Source organism: Pyrgilauda ruficollis, unplaced genomic scaffold (genome assembly GCF_017590135.1).
Source record: "Pyrgilauda ruficollis isolate IOZ18807 unplaced genomic scaffold, ASM1759013v1 scaffold24, whole genome shotgun sequence".
Classification (NCBI taxonomy): domain Eukaryota; kingdom Metazoa; phylum Chordata; class Aves; order Passeriformes; family Passeridae; genus Pyrgilauda; species Pyrgilauda ruficollis.
The window spans coordinates 5,612,880-5,636,533 of NW_024523648.1; the positions used below are offsets into that span (position 1 = coordinate 5,612,880).

General features: G+C 35.6%; 1 protein-coding gene across 5 annotated transcripts in view; it reads right to left on the minus strand.

The window, feature by feature from the left end:
• EPB41L2 (erythrocyte membrane protein band 4.1 like 2) overlaps positions 1 to 23,654 on the minus strand; it is a 103,936-nt gene that overhangs the window by 28,960 nt on the left and 51,322 nt on the right. For all 5 annotated transcript variants that reach the window (XM_041470155.1, XM_041470152.1, XM_041470157.1 and 2 more), the window contains exons 5-9: positions 13,103 to 13,207; positions 8,621 to 8,663; positions 2,709 to 2,784; positions 1,003 to 1,221; positions 447 to 534 (exon numbers count right to left, since the gene is read on the minus strand). In XM_041470155.1, coding sequence (XP_041326089.1) covers positions 447 to 534; positions 1,003 to 1,221; positions 2,709 to 2,784; positions 8,621 to 8,663; positions 13,103 to 13,207 — 531 coding nt within the window. The remainder of the gene's footprint in view (positions 1 to 446; positions 535 to 1,002; positions 1,222 to 2,708; positions 2,785 to 8,620; positions 8,664 to 13,102; positions 13,208 to 23,654) is intronic.

Genomic DNA, 23,654 nt, shown 5'->3' on the forward strand with positions numbered 1-23,654 from the left:
CAGGAAGTGGAAAAAGCACCAAAATCCTCCCCCACGACCTCCCCCTCATATTGTTTTTAATTCTCATGGTACTATGAAAACAATTACATGTTCTTTTATGCTTTACTTTATTGGCCTTGCATCTCCTCAGCATAGAAAATATGACATTTTAAATGTTTTTATTTGCTCTTAGGAGTGAAATGTTATTTCCAAGTTGCACATGTCTATGCACTAAATAAAATAAATATATATAAATTTACAACTCTAAATATATATAAATTTACAACTCTAACATTCTACTGATGTTAGAGTTGTAAACTGAGTAATTATTATAACCAAGAGATAACGGCCTACAGCTAAAAATTAAGCATATGGCCTTTTAAAAAATAATCTATATATATAGTATTTTTTTTAGTACTTAGCATGTCTATCCTAAAACGAAACCAAACAAACCCAATCCCCAATACCTTGGCATGATGTAAATCCACTCCATACATGGAGAGTCTCTTAGCATTTTCTAGGAACTGGGAATCCGCCTGTGCTGGAGTCAAGCCCCTAAAACCATTGAACAAGCTTTGAGTTTATTGGCAAAAAAAACGAGTGTCAAAACTGAGTGGAATCCTGGAATTCAGACTGATAGAAAAACCTCAGTTTATAAGGTATCAAGAACATTTTTGCTCTACAGGAAACGTGTTCTTTCACAGCATATTATTTTACTTGAGTACAGATTTCCACCTTCACTCATTCAAACAGATGCATGCATGCATGAATTAGTTTTATATGAAACTAATTCATATAAAAATACTTTTTTCCAAAAGTTCTCTAATAAGACTTTAGTGCAACTACTGTTTTCAAACTCAACTTTCTAAACACACCAAAGTAAGAGCTTTTAGTTACGTAAGAAATGATTTCCAAAGTAACAATATGTTTACCTCAGCAGATTTACACATACTCCTAAGGGAGAACTGACATAAATGTGACAAAGCATGATGACTTCTTTTAATCCCACTGTATCTGACATACCTGTGTGTTTTGTGTAGCTCAGCCACTTTCTCTTCCATTTCTTGGGTCTGATTGGGTGCAAACTGGAATTCACTGATATAATCACTGCTGTGCTCCTCTGGGTCATGATCACCCAGCTCAGCCTGCAGGGTATATGAACCAAGGAGGGCGTGAGTCACAAAAGAACATGGCAGTCGGCCAGATACAATATCCTGGCGAAGCTGTAGGCACAAGAAATACCTGCAAGACAAATGAGAAAAAAACAACCAAAGAGAAAGAAGAACAAAGAAAGGGTTACCTATGACAGATAATGAGAAATATGGCAGAATTCATCAAGATGCGTGTAACTGGGTAAGCATGTTTTAAAGTAAGCAAATACATTAATAATGACATTATATTATTTGAGCGTTATTACCACACAGTAAATTTCACTTGATTTTTATGGGTCAATATAATTTTCATTAAAAATGTGAAAAGCAGGAAGAATTCTGATTTCCAGTATAAATGAATAAAAAGCTATCTAGTTTTAAACAAAAGATGACTTAGGAACTCATTTAGTTCACATTGTAGCCTGTAGGTATCTATGGTTTAAAAATATAAGCTACGCATTTTTTTGATATTTCCCTTTGGCCTTGAAACTCCAACTTTTATATCCCTTGCAGTTCACATGCATGTCATGCATTACATGTCATGTAATACAAGAGAAATCCAGTTTCTGTAGTACTGAAATCACAATTACATTTCTTAAACTAGGTATGTATTAGAATTCAATCTTTCAGGTACTGTATACAGCCTTCCACCAAATTTACCAAGTTAAACATCAGCAGACATGCCCACCTTAGCAGAGATTTTTTTAAAAATATAAGTGAAATAAATTCTTACTAGTGAAACTTAGATTGAAGATATAACCAAAAAATGTTTTTATGAGTTGAACAAGAAATAGAAAAACCAACTCACTGAAAATTTTCCAAGGAAATACATACAACTTCTTGTAAATGCACTTTGTACTAAATGCCTTTGATGATGCCACAAATCCCTATTTGTAGCAATATATTAGCTGCACATTTGCATAGCTATCTTATTGTGTGCAGAAGACTGATCAAATGCAACATGTATCATATATCCTGCTTCAGCAGAGTCAGCTAACTCCAAACCAAAGTACTTAGGTTTCCTGTAACTTGTGAGAAAAATGAATCAGTTCCCTGCAATCTATCTCCAGTTATCAGCCTTGCAGTGCTACTTTTAGGTGCTTAGTGTCCACTGCATTCCAAGTATTTTCTGTCTAAGTTCGGAAGATAATTATTTTCAGGTTCTATTATGTTTTGTGGCTTTATTTAAAGCACATGTGTAAATCCACATTTTCATCCACCTAGTCTGGATTATTACTGAAGTATCTTGGATCCCTTGAGCTTTGCTCAAGACCCACATGCCTTAATTTGTTTCATAAGAAAGCAGCAGTCTGGCAATAAACCACCAGCTTATTTCATATACTATCACTCACACCTTACCTGCTGCCCAAATCATATCCCCACTTAACATTAAATTCTTCTTGCTCAGTTTTTTTCCAGAAGTTTTCATTGTAACTTTTCAGACTTGTTCCAAAAAGCAGCTGATGTATGTAAGAATATCTATAGTGTACAGTACCCAGAAACTGAAGAAGAAATTCTATGTGGCTATTAAATTAGACTAACAGTAATTTAAAATTTAAAATTAGGACCTGTGCATACCTAGTGATGTCTTCAGTCAACTGTGACGGATCAGGGGGATAAAACTTCACATTAAAGGTGAATATCCAAGGTAGACCTAAATATGGGAAATATCTGATTGTTAATCTCAATTAAGTCCAAGTAAGCAAAGAACAAACTTTATTGAAAAATGTTAGGAAGTAGAATAAATCCTAATCGCTGAAATCACGAAGGAAGTTTTTTTCTGTTTTTCACTGTACACCATTAGGAACCATAGATTATTTTCATTAGCAGGTAGAGCCCCACAGATATAATCAAAGATTGGCATGTTAAAATTATTTTTAAATAATGTTTTACAGTAAGTTACACAAATATCAGAAGACATTTTAAACTTGAAAAAGACCATAATATATTAACACTTCTAAGATATTATGTATTCAAAGGCACTTGCATTGAACTTGTTTTTATTTCCAACTCCTCCAAGGCTAAGAGTCTCCTCCTGTCTAAACTTAGATTGAGAGACTGTACAGTAACTGCCAACATGATACATCAAAATGAGCTCTTTGTTGTTGTATGTAACAGAAATATAATAAATTGTTCATTGAGAACGTGTGGAAGACAAAAATATTAGCCATTCCTACTTTAAAATATTTTTCTGGTAAACACCACATTAAACAACTACAATAACAGTGATATTTCAATTCTTATATGTTAGACTTGTTAATAATACATGCATTTTTTAAGCAAAACATGACTAAAACTAGATTAATAATTTGAAAAAGAATAAAATGTTACTTTTAGTCATAGCTCTGTTTGAAAATAAATTTTTAAGATTTGAAAGCTAAATCACACATCTATAATTAAAATACATTTTCAGAATGTTAGTATTTTGGACAGTAAATTATTTTAGAACTCTGCATTACACAGATAAATCATGCTTTGAAAAATGTGTCTTTCTACAGCAACACAAAAAGACTGAAATCCCACTTTCAACACAATGCTAGAAAAAAGTGCTGACATTATTTAAGGTTACTTTCTTAAAAAAAACCTGTTCTGAAATTCCGTATATACTAAAGGTAAAGAGGTGTGTCAGAATTTCTAATGTCTTCCAACATTTCAGAAATTATTTTGGTTTTTCAGACATGGCTATTCACTGAAGCACTTCAATTTTTATTTAAGTGTGAACCTCATTCTACACCTGGCTGCTAAGCCACTATTTCTCTTTGAGAGCTCTGGGTTTTAGTGTATCTTAACATTCCCAGTTATCAAGATTTTTTACACTTTTGTTTACAAAATAAGGCAGGACCCTTAAATGAGGTCTCATTTATCATTGCATTTTCTACTGTGAAGCAGTGCAAAACAGAATTAAGACAAAAATATCTTGGAAAAAAAGTCTAACAATAATGAACACATACAGCATAACAAACACAGTTAAAGATGGATTAGATTAACCTACTTCCATCCTCTCCCAGGGAATCAGCATAATTTAATGGAAAGACACTGATACTGGGTAAACCAAAGTGATGAGTATGAGCAGTAGGGCCAAAATATCTAGGCAAAAAGCATTCAAGGAGAGCTGTCATGTTAACAGAGCTGGAGAAATGGATGAAGGATGTGTCCTTCCACACTGGTACTAAACCAGTCTTCAAGTTTTTCCTGGTCTGAAATTGCAGTTAAACTAGTCACATATGAATTCCTGTTTAACTATTGCTCTTTCTGGTCAGCATTTCTACAGCTAACTTTCAGAAAGCACTGCAGCCAGGAGACTTAGGTGTGGTTTGAAGAAAAAAAAACCTGAAAAAACTATATTCTCTATAAAAAAAGTGCATAAATCCTCTGAGTGAGCAGGCTTTGTAAAAAAAAAAATCGTATCTCTACTTACACTGATTAAATTGCTAATTTGTGGAAAAAATATTGAGGTTGATTTTTTACTAAATATTTTCTGGACAGCTGGTGACCATGTATTTTACCTGATTAGTGAAAACACATTTATCCCCTAAATACAGAGTAGCAAGTTTATTACAATGTGCACAGTCTACACTTCTATTTCACATTAAAGAAGACTTTTTATAACTGCACAAACGAGGCATATAATCATAGTTGTCCTCACATAATAATGCACATTATTGCCGGCTCTTCATAGAGTTGGTAGTCAAAACAAAAAAAAACCAACCCCAAAGCTGATTTAAAATTGTATTTAGCATTCTGTCCTCGATAAGGCTCTCTGTTTTAATTTTCAGTTGTATGGGCTACAGAAATGTCAAAAATTTTTCTAGCCAGCTTGTTACAACAAGAATGCTTTTGTGGCAACTTTATGCCCATTCTTAGAGAAAAGAATGCAATATAACCAACCAGCTAGCAGCATACAATTACCATGATTCATCCCATTTAAACTGGGAAAAATCAGTGAGGGTTTTTTTTCCAGTAAAGGCTTTTTCTGGCTTTTACTCATGATCTCTTGTATGTCAGCTTTTGCAAGGAAACCCTTCTCTTGGCACAGGTACTTAGTTCTCTTCAACAATGACAATCTAGACTCTAGTGTAATCAGCTTAGATGAAAAGTAGCTACAACTCTTACAGATATACAGCTAAATATATATAAAATAGAAGGATATAAAATCATGTGAACCTGCATAAAGTGACCACCATATTTTGATGCCTGAGCATACCCATACATTTATTAGCATTAAAATCAGACAGCCAGAGCTGTGCAGCTGAAGTGCAAGCTCTTTCCTAATTAATTAAAACTTCTCTTAGTTCTCCAGCCTATTCTGTCCTCAGAACATCTGAACCCTCTCCATTTCTTACAACATATAGAACACAAAATATGTGATGTGGGAGTATTTTTTGCAGTAAAAATACTAACCATGCTGCAGGCTAGAAAAATATTAAATTGACATAATATTACCTTTGGTTTAAACCGATAAATTCTCAAATTGCATTTTATGTAAGGGTGACCCAACACACCCTCTGTGTAATCTGAGATTTGACTATTTGAAGGTCATTTGCTATTGCCTGTACCATCATAATATTCTAGCTGTGTTTCTCAGCTCTGCAAAAGCCTGAATCCACTTGAGAGGTACCAATTTTCAAAAAGATAGTGACAGAAATATAATTACCTACCTGTCCCTGAAAGAAGTAATTAGAGGTTTTAACACATGCCAGTGGATAGCCAAGTACATGAGTTAAAAAAAGTCAAGAATTCACTTTCCTGAAGAGATCAGGCTGGCTGAAAGCAAACAAGATTTTTGTCACCTTTGTAGCCCTGAGAACAGAGACAGTAATTTGTGGATCATGTTCATTAGCTGAAGTAACATCAGTAATTGCTGAGATCCAACATAATTGCCCAGCCAAAGGCCAACCTGTACAAGTAAGAGATCTCACAGAGGGGCTGAGGACTGTGTCACAGCAAGAGACAGCCTGCAGAACATGAGTTGGGGGAGACTACGGGATTCTTATTTCATCTTTTCCAGTCACAGGTGGCACATACATCCCCAATGTGCAGAGTATTGATGTTGCTCACATTTAAGAGAGACAGAGATTATTGTAAGTATTATGTTGCAAACTGATGTGTTGAACTACATTTCTGAAAGTGTCACCTTTATGCGTTCAGATCAATGTATTTGTCCAAATACACTTATCTAGCATGCTAGTGCCTCAGTTTGTGCCATACAAGAGAAAAAGAAATCACCAAATTTCAGAGTTGGAAGGGACCCACAAAGATCAGAAAGCCCAGCTCTTAAGTGAATGGCCCATAGAGGGGACTGAACTCACAACCTTGGCTTGTTTTTTGTTTTTTAGCACCAGGTTCTATCCAACTAAGCTAATCTCAGGTTGAAAAATTCATTTGATCAATGGTCATTTTCAACTTTCAAATGGACTAATAGGTTTTACAGGTATCTTAAATTTAATGAGTATTTTTGCACACAGGATTTCCATTCTTGATTAAAGACAAATATATTTAGAATTAAGTAAGTCTGAAAAGAAAAAAGTCTCATTATTTGATACTTATGTAGCTGGAGGATTAAATGTGCCTACAGTAAGATTCCAATTTCTGGAAACTTTAATAGACTAATGCTGAGGAACACAGCTAACACTATACTAATTACTTGCACATAGGTGTAAGCAAGCATCATTTTAAAATCCTTTCAATCATGTTCTTACTTCACTGTTTATTTTATTATGCCTATCAACTTTGAAATACTACAGACCAGAGGAGAAAAAAACATCCCATCATGATTCTTTATACCATAACTTTCAATGGATTTGTTCTTCAGTGTAAAATGTAGGTCTTCATGCTGTATGGAAAATCAAACCACCTTAACCTATATTTCTGTAGTGCATGTGATACAGTATTAAAAAGAACTTTGTGTAGCGCATCCAAAAAATGTTCAGGTCGGTTCTTACGCTTCAAATTTGTGACACTAACTGGTAGGCTAGATAGCATGCAAAGTGCTACAGAATACAAAAAGATATCAACATTTGTATCAGCAAAGTTGATACAAAAAGTATCAACATCCTCCATCTTTTTTCATTTATTAAAACCAAACAGCCTTTAGCCTGCATATTTGGACATCTAATAAATTTTCACTGAAGACCTGCAGAAGTTCCAATACCAGTAACTTTTCCTCAATTAAAAGTGTGGGTGCTAATTGCATATTAGTACATTCACTGTTTTAATAGGTCTAGTTTGCTTACACAAAAGCATGTTGGATCAAAAAACCAGCTTCCAAAGATGTTTCTGTAACTTTAATTTCTATAATGAGAATATAAACCACACCTTCCTATTAATGGATTTAATCAATGGGCAAAGATGTGAAGAAAAAGGAATTAACACCACTATGACTTCTGGAAAAAAAGAGTATTGCCTTAAAATGTGGAGTTAACAGCAATAAAGAAACCATCTGTTTGTCATTATAAATAACACACTGCTGTTCTTAATTACAAGTACAGTCAAATTCTTAGCTTAAATTCTCATGTTGTAAGTCTAGGCTTTTAAATATTATCATAAGCCTCTTCTCCCCACTTTCCTATCAGGTACTACCAAAAGGTTTCCATTAAAAACAAAACAACAACAAAAATCCTAGTTTGGCCACAAGTGAGTAAGGCAACGACAATAAGTTCAGTAAGGACAGGGGCTGTCTAGCATGTTTTAGTGGCCACTTATTTTGTGATATGTAGATTCAAGCAGAGTATCACCTAGATTTACTCTCCATACGCTCCCTAGCTAGTGAAGAGCTCTGACAGAGCTTTATGCAAACAGAGTAAAATAAATTACTCATCATGTACTAAGTATAGGAAGTAGAAAGGCATTTCAAGCAGATTCAGTCTGAAAAGTACTGTAGTGAGATATTCCAAGATTATGCTTTCTATTCCATCTCCATTCTGAAAATGATGGACATTACCAAAAAAGTCAATGGTGGACTGATCAGTACTGAAGAATATTCATTTTCTGTAAAACATATTAATTCTCCTTTTGTAGGTTCATATTCTTCTGGTGATTCTTTAAAGTAAGAAAGTTCTATGACAATCATCACCATCTTTGTGTGATCGCATTCTCCATCCAGTAACCAACTATCAGCACAAAGTTGAAAAACATCTACAGTTTCAGGATGCAAAAATATCGGCTATTACTCACAAAACAAGGGAAAATTTTGGGGCATTAATATATGTGATTAGTTCCTAATATAATATAATGATTAATCATCATAATATAGTGATATAATAATAACATATAATAAAGTATAATCATTAAGTTCTACTTCCTTCTTCTTCCCCCTACTTGGACAAGACATGGAAATAGAAGATTTGCTTCCTGTTTTAAGGTGAATACATCACTATCAGATAGAAATTATTTTAAAGCTGTAAGCAATTGACATCCAGGCTACTAAATTTATGAAGAATATTTCTGTGAGGAAAAAAAAGAGCATAACATCTGAATACAGAAGTACTTACTTCGAATTTGTCTCTTAATTTCCTTCGAAGGATCTAGCCAGTTCTGGAAAAAAAAAAGAACAAGCAAACCACAGCCAGCATTTAAAATCCTCAATACCAAAAATACTTTGGTATAATCTGTGCAACATATTAATTAGTTTTCACATTTCAGTTACTACTGATGTGTGCAAAGAGACTGTTTTGTGATAGATCATCCAAAAATTAACTTTTGGAAGTGAAACTAAGGAATCTGTAACATATATTCATTGCTAACTTAGACAATCCTGTTTACTAGTTTTACCTGTACATGTTTAAAAAAACAGGTTAAGAGACTAGGAACATAAAGCTTTTAACTACAATTACTGAGACTTTCCTTCATTGTGTTTGAACCTTTACTCCTCATGGCCACACACACACACACAAGCACTTTCATAGAAGAAACACGCATAAAGCCAGCCTGACAGCAGGTCTTGCAATGTTTCAAAGACAGATGTGACATGCAGGGAAGAGTTAGATACTGCCTTGTGAGGCCAAGGAAAATATCTGCTTTTTCACAGGCCACTGCAGGTACCTGCAGTTTTAAAGCCTGAGGGAATACCTCAGTGCCAGCACAAATGTTGCCAAAAAGTTATTTCTGCCAATGTTTCTCACCTAACTTAGCAAAGCAGAGCATCCTGGGTATAATGCGACCCACCTTTTTCAGTCTATGGTAGCAAACAAGTTCCAGATGTAACATTGTTTCCCAATACCATATCCCTCAGTCTCTGTAAGGGGCTTTTGCACCCGAAGTCCATCTTCTTTCAAGAAGACAAAAATGCTAGTCTAGTTTCACAGATCCGTGTGAATTAGGAGGATGTGGAACTACGTTTCTGCAGCAGTGCAAATCTTTATCATAGATTACCCCTGCTGACAGAGAATGTGTCTCCTATGAATATGGACCAACGCACCAAGGTGCCTGTTGTAAATGAGCTTGGTCCAAGTAGATTTCATCACCAGTGCACCATGTGTATATTAGATGAATATTATTTACAAATTAAAATTAAAACCCCATTTTTAAAATTTATTACAATTGTAATGTTTTTAAAAGGCAATAATTTCACATTTCTTGCTTTATCTGTGATCTCAACTTTTCCATAGCTATGACAGTTTTTCCAGAGAAGACAAAGTCCATAGCATTTTTACAAAGGAAGAGTTAGAAAGCACTTCTCCAAAATCCTGGATACCATTTAGACTGCTTAAATGAGAAAAATTGCTTTCTGTTAGAAGAACCTTGACATGGAAAGGCCCTGGAAGATAATGTAAGTCTTCAAATAATTTTAACTGAGACTCACTTCAGCTACAGCTATCATCCAAGGTTTTCAGTTTTGGCAAGGATTCCATTCTGAAATTACCCATAGCCATATTCTCGCAACTCCAATAACTAGAAGTATCTTAAATCCTTACATTTTAGACACAGCATCAAGTAAATAGAGGCATGGAAAAACTACAACAGAAAAGTAGGATTTCTGAGTACATAATACTTTCAGTGCTTCATCTTTTATCACTACAAAGCAGGAGAAAAGAACATACAATACAAACTACGCTGCAAGATGATAATAACAATCCCTTCTTTACACAAGTTACACAGTTCATTTTCTGATTTTTCCATGCCTGAAATAAGCTTATTGGAAGCAGACTTAGCCACCAACTTTCATTACTCTGTCAAATAAAATCAGATGCTTATATTCCATTTATAGGCACAATTACAGGGGTGGGGTTTTTTTTGCATCTGTGCATTTTGTCATGGATAAAAACAAACACCACAAAAGAATCTACCCTAAATTAGAGCTCTTAATGCAAAATAGGCAGGTCTGTCTTTCAAAACAAAAGACAAAGTGTATACACACTACTTTGCTCCAGTAGGCAGAAATCTATTTGTTAAATTTGTGAATGGTAAGGTTATAGATGAGACAAAGTAATGTATTGTCGAAGAACAAAATGTTCTCTACCAGTACAATAGTATTTTGTACAAATCCAGAAAAGCAGCATTTCCAGCTGGTGCCCAAAACATAAGAGCTGAAGCTTTCTAACACTTCTACAGACCAATTACAGTGTGAATGGAGCATTCATGAACTTCTGAGGGTGCAATGCAACGAAATCTCTAACTAAACTTCAGGCTAATAAATTTAACATTTGCAAAAAATGAATGAAATCATTAATTACTAATTTGTCCTAAATAGTTTTAAAATGTGTATTAAAGCTAACAAAAATCAGTCTGATTGGAAGCCATCACTTCTCTCCCAGCTGCACAGAACGCCCATGGAGAAGAGTTAATGGGACTCCTCCTCCAATGGTACTCCGATGGTGCATTGGGGAGCAGCTCTAATTCAACAGAGTGCCTGGCATTCAGTTGCCACGTGCCACAGCTGCCGTCGCATTCAACAGCTGGATCATAAATGGGTGGCTGTGATGAGTGCACAAGAATGGGAAAAACACATCATTCAGCATTTAGTACTGACTGGCCTGGAGGGCAGGGATTTGTGGCATTTTAATCTAAAAAGGGAACAGTCATAACAGAAAAAAAAAAAAGATCTGGTACCAAAATTAAAAAGTAACTCAATACAGAGGTGAACAAAAAAGGGGGCCCTAAACCTAGCAAAAGTTCTGAGAAAGTAGGAGATGTGAAACATAAATTTGCTAGGAAAGAGGTTTTTTTAGTTTCTCCAAATAACACTAGGAATGTATTGGTATGAAGAAGACAAAATCCACCAACCACCAGGTTGTTTAGTGTTCATAACAAAAAGAACCAGATTTCTCCAGAAGTTTTTAAATACAAGCCTGGTGCAGTCCATAACTCAGGTGAGAAGTGATCTATGCTACTTTTGAATAAGGACCCCATTATCAGATATTTCTCAGTTTATGTAAATGCATCTTAATTTATGTAAATATTTATAAGTGTTGCTAGAGTACCACCTTCACAGTCAATGGATAAGGAATTCAAGGACTCATTCACACTGAAAGAGACATCTGGACATAACTGGCCCAAGTGTGATTCAAGAGCCAGTTTGAATTAGGTCAGGTTGCCCAGGTTCATATCCAGCCAAGTTTTTAGTATCTCCAAGGAAAAAGACATATGAAAAAACAGATGGGGTCTTTCTAAAGAGTGGACCTCAGTTTCTCTATTCCAATGACTGAAGAATACCAAGAAAGTCTTAGTCTAACTAGAGGAAAGGAAAAAAAAAAAAAGAGGAGGGAAAAAAAAAATACATAACCCTACACCAATCCAGACTTTTTTGCTCAACTTTCAAAAACCTGAAGCTCCCTATTTTATCTCCTAGAATCTACTCAGTGGGCTATTTTCTGGTACAGGTCAAGGATCTCAGGTCTAGTATTAGACCTTTTCTCTCTTGCCAGAGATCAGACTGCTGTTTGATATTATTTTGTTGTGTGTATAGAGTATAGTTTTTCAATAGTGAGAAGCACAAATAAAGCAACAAGTGAAAATAACAGATATGATTATTATATTAATTAGAAGATCAACAGAGATGTTCTTCATCGTTACACCAAAGAAGTTCTTACATTTGGAAATGATTTTGAAATCAAGAACAAAAATTAAATATCTAAGTAATTATATAACAAGCTCATTCTGTATATGGGGATTTTTAATATAGAGGAATTGAGTATTTTGCTCAATACTGCACAGAAAGCTTTGCACCAAAGCAACTAACTCTAGAAAAGAGCTTTATCAGAATGGAAGTTGTCAGAAATTCAGATTTATTCAGATCATGAAATTACACTAATTTTTTTTTTAAATAGTGTTAAGAGGAAGATGACAGAAAAAAAGCAATAACTTTTAGATGCAGTATGATGTAATCATGCTTTTACTACAAAAAGAGATTAAAAAGAAATACAATTTTTCCAGCTTCACGTTGTAATTATTAATCTGATTTTTTCTGAAGAAAAAATGACAACACATAACAACACATAAATCTTTAGTTCATGGAGGAAGCAACAAGCAGTCCAGCCCAAAACTGTAAATGTTAAGATGTTAAAAAGATAAATTGGGTTTTGGTAATTAATAGAGCACTTGCCACTGACTAATTTAAGATTTTCTTCAGCTGAGCAATCTAGATATGCTCAACCACCCAACAAAAAAGCAAGTGCAAAAGAAGATGGAAGTTACCAAATGGTACTTAAGAAATCCTTTCAAATGCAGTCATCTCAAATGCCATTCATTTGTAAAACTGGCATCCAATACCAGTGATGGACCAGTTTTAGCCTCTTTACAAAGGCCAAAAATTTTCTTTAAACTTAAAATTAATAATGAAGTCAAAGGCGTAGTCGTAACAGACTTAAGGGCTAGATTCCTTTCATGTTCACAAACAAAGCATTCTTACACATCTACGGGAAAAGGCAGCAAAATGTACTCAAGTGTTTGAATCCTAAACATTTACTAGAATATACCTCACTGAACTATTGAAGTGAGTGACAGTGATGAAAAACAAAACCGTCATACAGGCTTACCTTCTGCTCTGAATTCTCATAAAACAACAGCCCAAAATAGTCCTTTTCCAGTAAATTGAGGTGTTCACATACTTTGTCAAACAGCACTTGTCCTCTTGCTCTTTTCTGAGGGGTGGGAGGGTAGGAAAAGAAGAAAAAAAAAGAAAAAAAAGAGAAAATTAAGATAAGTAAATCAGTAAGGTCCTTAATTACAGGTACTGTTATTAAGTACCTGTAATTAAGGTATTATTATTAATTAAGATATTATTCAGGAAAACTTAAAAAATACACACAGCAGATTATAAAACTATAAGCTTTCTTACAAACACTGTTCACCATATTTCAAATCTATACATATCCTTGAAAAAAAAAATAGAGAAATTTCAATGTTTTTTCAATACATCAAAAAACCCTGAAACAACAACAACACAAGGAAAATTCAATACCTGAAAAATTTAAATATTCTGCACTATTAAGTGTCACTAAATAGTCTTGGTTTTTCTGGATCTTTATTTTTTAAACAGCAGAAGGCTTCTTTTTCTGAGCTCACTTTTTCTCTATTATCTTCTAAAAATTAATATGGTTTCTACAATGCTAACTTTAGCATTTTTATCGTTTTGGTATACATCTCAGTGACTTATGAATCCCATTATATGAATGTACTGAAAAATAAAGTGTGTTATCTTCAAAAGACAAAAAGAACAAGCAGACCACTAAGAGCTGATGCTCAGATCAGCAGAAGCAGCATGCAAGCAGAAGATGAACATAATGCAACATGTATAGTTGTCTATATCCTACAGTGGTTTGTTTCAAGGGGCAGAAAATAAGATAGCTGCTTTCTATCCATGTATTTCTGCAATCTCAGTACCCAAAATTTCATTAGATAAATAACAAGAAATCTTCAAGAAGTTTATTTTTCCTAAAAATATTATTTTTGGAAGTCAGTAACAAAGGAAAAAAACCTGAAGGTTTTATTTGAGATTAGTTTACGTATCATAGTCTGCTGCTTTATAAATATAGTAATTGAAGACTGATCATCATTTTACCATATTTCTAAAAAGCATTTTAAAATGGCCACTTTCAAGCTCACTTGGTGAGCTCAGTATTACTAGAGCTGAAGCAAATGGCAGTCAGTACTGAAGTCTGATCTGTTCTTCTTGTGACCTTTCCAGCAGCCTTCCAGTATCTAAAGGGGGCTTAAGAGAGAAGGGAAGGAAAGGCTATGTAGTGACAGGACAAGAGGTAATGGCTTTAAAGAGAGTAGGTGCAGATTAGGTATTAGGAAGAAATCCTTTCTTGTGAGGGTGGTGAGGCACTGGAACAGGTTGCTCAGTGAAGCTGTGGATGTCCCATCCCTGGAAATGTTCAAGGCCAGTTTGGATGGGGCTCTGAGCAACCTGGTCAGGTGAAAGGTGTCCTGGCCTAAGCAGGGGGTTTAAAAACTAGAAGTTCTTTAAGGTACCTCCCAACCCAAACCATTCCATCATTCTGTGATTCTTGTACCTGAAACTGGGAATGTAAACATGTCTGTAGTGCCAGTAATGAAAACAGGCTCTTCTTCTGTATGCCAGGTTTTAAGGAAAATCTTTGTCTCCTGCTGACAGGAGACAAAGATTTAGAGCAGATGGCTCACACCACATGCTCAGGGGTGGGAAGATGAGAAGTTCTTTCCACAGTTCAAATCTGACCATGACTGGCATGCAGCCTCCAGTTTGAACCAACTCCTTCATGACAGCTCTGCTATTTGTGGCATTTATCGTAGAGGCCACAATATGGCCTTTCCAAAGGCCTGCTAGCTTATAGGAATTTTTGCATTTGCTTATCCTACAGATTTCAGTAGATGCCACACGCCACTGCCATTCCACAGAAACGCCATCAGCGGCCCCTGTGTAGGCCTGGGTGACACTGTGGCCATTGTCCCCGCAGACAGTGGCAGAGCACTCCACGGTCCCCATTCCGGCACTCCCGCAGCTCGGCAAAGGCCAGAGGGAGAGGGGAGAAAAGAAGGTATGCACTGAGCAAAGAGTGAAGGCATTGTTGATTTATTCCCCCAGAATCCAGAGATTTATTCAAAATCACATTGTCCAGCAGCCATTCTACTCAGGAAGATCAGAAAGCTTTCACAGAAGCAAAATTCTAAAACAACCACATTTAGTAGCCCAAGTAGCAAGGCTAAATCAAGAAAGTAGAATCAGAGTGACTTCTGAAATGGGAAGCAGGGAATTTTGAGCCTGTTTGGTACTTTCAAAAAATCTTACTCCTCAAGAAAGATGACTACTTCCTCTAGGCATCTGAAGTAACCAATTAATTTTCTTGACAGCTTCACCTTCAGCTTAATAAGAAAAATCACCAATATAGAAAAGCGGTAAATTGAAAGCAGAAAAAATATAAGCAAGAGAGAGTTCAAAGAATCTTAGATTCATGTAATAGATACCAATTTTTTTCCAAAGTTGACGTAATGGTCAGTGATCATATCTTGCAAATGCAAGTTGGAGTTATACACATTTCAGTAAAGGAAATCTATAGATTAGCGCAAAATAATATATGCTATCATATCAAGCCCACCTCTGGAATCAGATGCTTTTTTATAAAGTTTATATACTAAAACCCACAGTTAATATCAAGTCTTTGACATCTAGAAACATAAAGCAGACAAATCTACAGGAAATATATTGCAAGTATAACTGAAAATATATTAAACAGCTTCTTATTAGGAAGTCATAATAAACAAAGAACTTGGATACACTAAGCAGTGCCCACTGTATCTTTAAACATCTTTTTGTCAGTTCATGGTTCTTCCACATAATGAAAAACACTACCATGTCACAAAGCCCAAGTTTGTGAGTCTACATTCTAGATAGCAGCAAAATGAAAAGACATTATACCATCAGCAACCAGTATTTATAGAGCTCTGTTATGGATTCAAAAGCATAAGAAGCCTCTCAGTACCAGCAATGGTCTCCATTATAAGATCCTACTTGCAGAATTGAAAGACTCTGAGTTACTTCATATATATATATATATATATATATATATATGTGTGTGTGTGTGTGTAGAGAAAGAATGATAGAGTGATATAGTTTTAAAAATCTAAAAGAATATATAGTTTGCAAAACCAAAATTTTCAAGTGCAATTTCTTTGTAAGCCATTTGGGGACAGGCATTACTACACAGTTTAAATTATATGATAACGTAACTTTTCTGGAAAAACTGATGTTCCCAGTAGAATGTCTCTAAACATGAACTGAAGATAACGGTTGTGATCCAGTTAGTTCAGAAGCTAGAAATATTTTAATAGAGCAGGGCACTCTTAAGAAGACAGAATCATGGTTTGCACAGTTTGTTACTTTATAAAATTGATTCAGTTTAATTTTCTATCACGTGTTTCAGATGTCAACTGATAGTCACAACCAATGTGTAAATTATAATCACTATTCTTATTATACCTATGCATACGTACACATTTACACATCTGTATATACACACATGTGTCTACAGCATAACAAATATTCCTGTTCCAAATTATAATGCAGAAATATCAGTAAAAGTGTAAGTCCATCCTTGCTTCCACAAGATGGGGAGCACATTCAACCTAGCTATACCAAGAGGCTGAGAAGTGAGGAGATGCTCACAGAGCCAGCAGTTTAAAACCCAGATCAGCAGTATTCTGTATTACTGCCAAGTTATGCTTTCTTTTAAGTGAGAACATAAAAAGAACACATGTAACCAAGGTTATTTTAGTACCAATTTCAAGCCTGTATTTAGACTCTGCAGATGCCACCTCATAATGCAACCACCTCATAAAACTAGAGGTAGCATTTTTCTGTCCTTTGTGTTCTTCTCAAAAAAAACGCAAACCAGAGCAAAGCAATTACAGCTGACATACACAACGGAAATTTCTATGCAACTGGGAATTAGGATATCATGGATCTGTTTGGCTATATCAGAGCTGCCAACTACTGATGCAATATAAACATTCAGAGCTACCAGTTCTGTTCAATACATTTATATGTGATAGGGATGCAGGAGTCGAATGCACCATTAGCAAGTTTGCTGGTGATATTCAAGTGGGGGAGGTGCTACTCACTCCCTTAAGGGATGAGAAACCCTACAGAACAATGGGGATCGATCAGAGAGCATAGGGCAGTCAGTGGCCTAAAATTTAGCAAATGCCAGATTCTGTACCTGGGACAGAGTAACGCTGGGCACAAGTATAAACTGGGAGAGGAGTGGCTGGAGATCAGCCCTGCAGAAATGGATCTGGGAGCACGGGTCAGCAGCAGCTCAGTGTGAGCCAGCAGGGAGAGCCCGGGCAGCCAGGAGGGCAAATCCCATCCTGGGATGCCTCAAACCCCATGTTCAACCATTCAGACAAAAGAGGTGATCATCCTGCTGCACTAACCTTTAGTACAGCCACACCTCGAGTACTGTGAGCAGTTCTGGGGTCCACAAATTAAGAAGGATGTGAAGGGCCCTGAATATGTCCAGAAGGCAATAACAAAGCTGGGGAAAAGGCTGGAAGGAATGTCCTATGAGGACTGCCTTAGGACTTTGGGCTTGTCTATGTTAGAGAAAAGGAGGCTGAGGGGTGGCCTCATTGCTCCCTACAGCAAGTACTGTTTTTAAGTTTCCTGTGTTCATTCAATTAATCTGGGTTCCCACAGAACGGCAGAATTCCACCTATCTCTTCAGAGATCAAACCCTTAGCTGACTGCAGGACATGCTTCCAAAATGAGTGACTTTTTGAAGTGTTCAATACCTATTATTTCCCAAGAGATTTTTTTTCTTCTTGTACTGATTTTTAGAAATGATTGAGCCATTTCCCTTGGCGAGAAATGTAGATAAAGAGAAATGTAATAAAACATTTTATTACATCTGAGAACAACAGTACCCCATCAGAGTCTACAGGCAGCACAGGAGCAGTACCCAGAAGCTGACTATGAGACTGGTATTTGCCTGAAATGCCAGGATTTTTCAGCTCCAAAAACATTTTCAAAGACACATATTTACAGGAGGAAAAAAGATTCAAATTAATTTTATTTTTTTGAATCAGTTTAAGAGCCAATGCTCACAGGCATTAACACAACGCAATTCTGTAGCCAGGCCCAGGCTAAAGCATTCCTCAGTTTTGTTTAAAAAATCAAAACATCCTTTGCAGTCTAGCAAAGGCAAGACCACAGAAAGGAGAAGCCGGAATATGAACCAGGCAGTCCCTGTTGCCTGAGACTTGAAGAATAAGGATTGGTACTGGTCACACACAAAAGAGGAGGAGATGTGCAACAGCCTAGCCTGGGTTGTTTTCAAAAGTATGATGCATATCATTGACAAGCATGTTTTTTGGCTGCAAAAAATTGCTTTGCTGTGCTTCTTGGCTAGTGATGCATGAAAAGTGCTCTCATGACTGGCCTGCACTTGTATTTCATGCAGGGAGAGCTGAAAAGTGCCAGCTGCTGATGCTGCAGCAAAGCAGAGTGCCTTGTACAAACAAGAACCCTGGGGAAAACCAAACCAAGGGAATACAGGAGTTCACTCCTGCTACAAACTTGGAGTGGCAAAGAAAGGCAGAGAGGAAGGGCATGAGTGGTGCCTTGGAGGCACAAAAGCAGCAGGAGAGAACACAGGCAGAATGGCCCATAGGAGCCCTTGGCAAGGAGCCGTGCTCAATGGTGCAGAGGAAGGCAAAAATCCCCAGGGACTGAGATGACTTCACTCATAAACACTACTTTCAGTGGTGTCTGTTGAACCTAGACAAATATTTTAAGAATGTGTCAAATTTAACATCATCCCTATTTTCCTTTTTCTAAATAAAAGATGTCATACTTTAAACAGACCACTTAGTGCTTGAATAAACCTAGACTAGACATCTGAGCAGTCAGAAAAAGATTTGCAAATCAAAACTCAGCTACAATTAAACATCTGTTCCATATCAGCTTCATTCAGAGTTTTCTTAATTCAGGGTTAAAGACTGATCTTAATTGTACATTGAGCAAACATATTTTTACTTTGTATTAGCAAACTGTAAGTAACCATAGAGTCTGTGTCAACTCTGATATATTTCACTTGTTCATACGTGCATAAAATACGGTCAGTGCTGGCATCCTTTAAATGCCTTTTGTCATAAATGTTTAATTAGACCACTGACTGAATGCAGTAAACAAACCCAATAGCATCTTCATTTGCTTCTAACTAGCAATCACTATGCACTTAGCACTTCTTTTTGTTTCTTTGAACTGTGTTATTCTCTACTAAAACACAGTTTATATTTCAAACAGAAAATCTAAACTAGTCTTTACTGCAGATCCCAAATTCAGTGACAGAATTTCTTCACAACTCTCTACAAAACCACAGAGTGAGATGAAAAAAAGCAAGTTTATTTCCTCCACAAAAGCAAGAGATACACGTAGTTCACAGTAACATATTAGTAATTTATACCTCCCACAGAGATCAATTATCAGGAAATGAGTAGGTCAAAATTACATCATTTGCACTGTGTTAAAAAAATTAAAACTGCTCCTAAAAATTAAGTCTTAAATATTCCAATAGTCTGCACATTCAAGCTATTAAAACTCAGCTGCCATTACATCTCAAATATTACACTATTGAATCATGAACAAAGGTCATTTTATCCTTTAATATGGTTTTGTCATTTCAAGCAAACACAAATGCTCAGTCACAGTCTTTGGCAAATACTACTCATTAACTTTCATCCTCAGTACCTTGAGAACTGTCTGTGATAAACTTACAGGCTGTTATTCCTTTAACTCTCTTTAAAGTAATGAAAGGAAACTGCAAGTTTTTTAACAATTCACAGCTGGGAAAGTTGTTTTAAGTCATGCTCTTCCAGAACTATTCAACAATAGCTTCTTCCTCTTTCCATCTCTCCAGGTATTCACATATTACTCCGAAGATTCTGAGGCTAAGTAGGTGTTATCTTTAAGAGTTACAATAGTTTTAAGCTTAAAATAATTAAATTAATTGCTCATGCTCTATGAATGCACATTGGTGTACATGTAACTCCTGTTGTTTAGTAAAGTACTTGCGTGCAATATTATTTTGTGATTTATTTCAGAAGATTCCTTTAAAGCAACAGAGCAGAGAAAATCAATCTATTATATTAATATGGAACCAATGGACTTCAGGAACTAAAATACTAAAGTTAAAGAGTTAAAGGAATTTAATATAATATTGTAATGGAGGATATTTTGCTGCCTTATAAAACTTTACAGGTTCCAAAATAACAATATAAAGCAAGTTTGAAGAGTGGCTGGTATAAATGTTCGTAACACTACTCCCACTCAAATTTTAATTCCCCAGAGCAAGTAGCCAAGATGCAGAGTAATTATTTACAGACCACATTTTATCAACCGTGAAAGATTAAAATCAGCATCTCTGCATTGGTGAACTGAATGCAGTTCATTTCTGGGAAAGACGAAAAACCACAAAACACTACAGTGAGAATTGCAAATTACAAAGAACTGATGAACAAGGTTTAGCTCTCAAGTCGTGGACTTCTCTAGGCAACAGTGGATTACCTCAGGTGTTGCATCTACACTGGCATTCAGACAAGGATATTTGGAGAAGCTATACTCCAGAAACATTACAAACCAGGTCCTTCAAATTTGCATCTTCAAAAGTAATGAAAGTACAAAGACAGGTGAGAAATAAAAAGAAATAATCACAAAAGAAACTGAAGTATCTGCTCAAACAGTTCCACAGATAAAGAATTATTCACTTTAAGTTCAAACTGTCAAGTTCACATCACTCAGAAGATCTACTAAGGCAAAATAAAGAGTTCTCAGGGAAAAGAATAGATGACACTCAGAGATGATAAATCAATTTACAAAGTAACATCAAAAAAGACAAACATCTGAGATTTTCTTTATACTGAAATCTAAAGATCAACCATGTCAGGCACGCCTGGGGCAATGGGAAAGACATGCAAAAACAAGCCAGAAGAAATAACTCCACTGTCAAATAATACTAGGTGGCTGCAAAAAAGAACTTAAATTACCAATATGTAAAACCCAAGCGGCAAAGAAACAAAGAAAGATTCAAAGGTACCTGTACTCCTACAGCAAAATTTAATAAATTCTGAACTATGGAAGAACAGCATCAAATTAGTCATTTGAAAAGATATTTTAATATCCCATTAAAAACATGCTAATTCACCAGGAGTGAACTTTCCTTTTTTCCCCACAATTTCATATATAAGTATACTATCTCAACATATTAAAGCTATATTCTTCCCAACTGAGCACCTCCCACCTGTTTCTATTCTGTACCACTCACCACAGGAATTCATTTTCAGAATATTTTGTCACAGAAACCAGTTTTTGTTCACTCTGATATATTTCTCAATGCAACATGTATGTCACATATACTTCTTTTTTACAAGAGGTGCTTTAACTCAGTACAGAAATGTCTCAGTAGGCAGAAGTTACAGCAATTTCATATTAACTAGACTTTAAATTGTAGTAAATCCCTTTTTTATTAACATAATAGATGCTAAGTTTGCACATGTACCTAATTCATTCAAAATAAACTGATCTAGTTCCAGTTAGAACAAAATACACCTAATGCAAATTTGTAGTGCTATAATTAAGCACTAAACTGGATAGAAATTTTTGCTGGTTTGTAATTTTTTTCTTAAACAGTACATATATATTCCATTTCTTACATATATTTGCTCAAAAAACTCCCATCTGAAGATTCCAGAGTACCAAAAAAAAACAAAAAAAAAAAAACCTGTTTCTTTTTCAGCTGACAATAATGCAGCATTAACCTCTTGCTTACAGGGGATCTTGCCATACCGAGAGAAGAAGATGCTTCAGAATATAAAGGCTATTATTACAAAACCCAATCTGTGGTAGCCAGGACAGAAAACAAGAATGTCAACAGACACAAATTTGCTTCAGCCACATTACAATTACAGGACTTCACCAATTCACTTAAACTAATCCCTCTGTCTGTCTCAGCTTCATACTATGGAACTGAAATGTTTCACAATATAGCTGAACTCAATTTACAGCAAGTTAGGATATCCACTTGTCACTTGGTAAACATTAAATTTCTAGAAATGTTTAGTGGAGCATGGAGAGCTTGGTTCAGAAAAATCTCTACAGAGCTTTTGCTGCCTAATCTAAGTCTCAGAGATGATACATTTTTTAAAAAGCTAATTCCAGATGAACTGTCATTAAACACCAACCTTAAGCAAAAACTGCAGCCCTCTCTTTTCTAATACAACTGTTTTACATATTCTGGAAAAGCTCACCAATATTTTCCTGAATTGAAATATCAATTTTTTAAGCTTGAATAAAAACGTGTTTCAGTCATCTCTGAGAAATTATTCTAATTTAATATGGACCAAATGTTACTTTGCAAAATAAGAAACAAAATCAGCTTCAGTGTTGGAGTGGAATGGAAAGTGGGGGAGGGAGTGGTTGTGTATGTGCAAAAACTGGGTTTTGTACAAGACATTATATGAAACAATGTTTCCTTCTTTCCCTATTCAAAATCATGTTATGAAAAATTAAGTATGTTGAAATGTTTTAAATCACTGGAGCTGAAGAAACATAACCACAAATATGTCTAAAACTAAATTAAGCTCACAAAGCAAAAGGGAATATAAGCAGGATAGAAATCTAACTATCACGTGGACAGGAGTTTAGAGAGCAGTTTCTGGTCTACTGAAATGGCATTTCTTCCTAAGCACACAGACTATTGTCAGTGGATATTCTGTTCTCTCAGGAAAAATTATGAACAGGTTGGACAGAACGCAGAATGGAAATAAAGAAAAAAAACCTATCAGAATTTTTCGTCTAGCATCTCAATCTAGATACTGCTTTTTAAAAGAAGGGAAAACAGAAGGAAATTAAGAAAGAGGTGTCAGACTAAACAACTGGCATATATCATGGAATTCAATGAGCAGTAACAAAAGAGCTGCCATTTTAGAATCTGTTAATAGGAAATGCTAGGGATATTATACCTGAACTCATCTGCCCTTGCAGACAGTATCAAGTCTTAAAGTGCAGGCTTGTAATTGTACAAGTGCAGAACAAGCCTAAGAGATCTCAATTTCTTAGGGAGTTATCTTAAAAGCCTAAAAAACCAAACCAAAAACAAAACAAAACAAAAAAATCCCAAAAAAAACCCCAAAACCCCCAAAAAAAGAAACAAAAAAAATAAAAACAATAACCCATAACAGGGTAAAACAGGTACTTGGACAACCATAACAAACAGTGAGATTTTATGCAACTGCTTTTTCCTACAAGCAAAAATAAGTGAGATCTAACCATATTGGCTAAAAGGGACATACAAAAACCGATGAATTTTAAGAACCTAAGATGGCATTTAAAAAAAGTTTCTTGAAAATAGGAATGACATTTGCTTCCCCTCCCCCAAAAAAGAAAATCCCAGGAAGTTTCCCTAACTGCTGGGACATTTCCAATATGGTCAAGTTTGGCCTTGAAGGAACATCAGCCAGCTCACTGAGTACTGGTGGGTGTATTCTATAAAGTCTCATGGGACTTGTCTCTCCATCTCAAATGTTTCCACATGTAACCATAACCGTCCC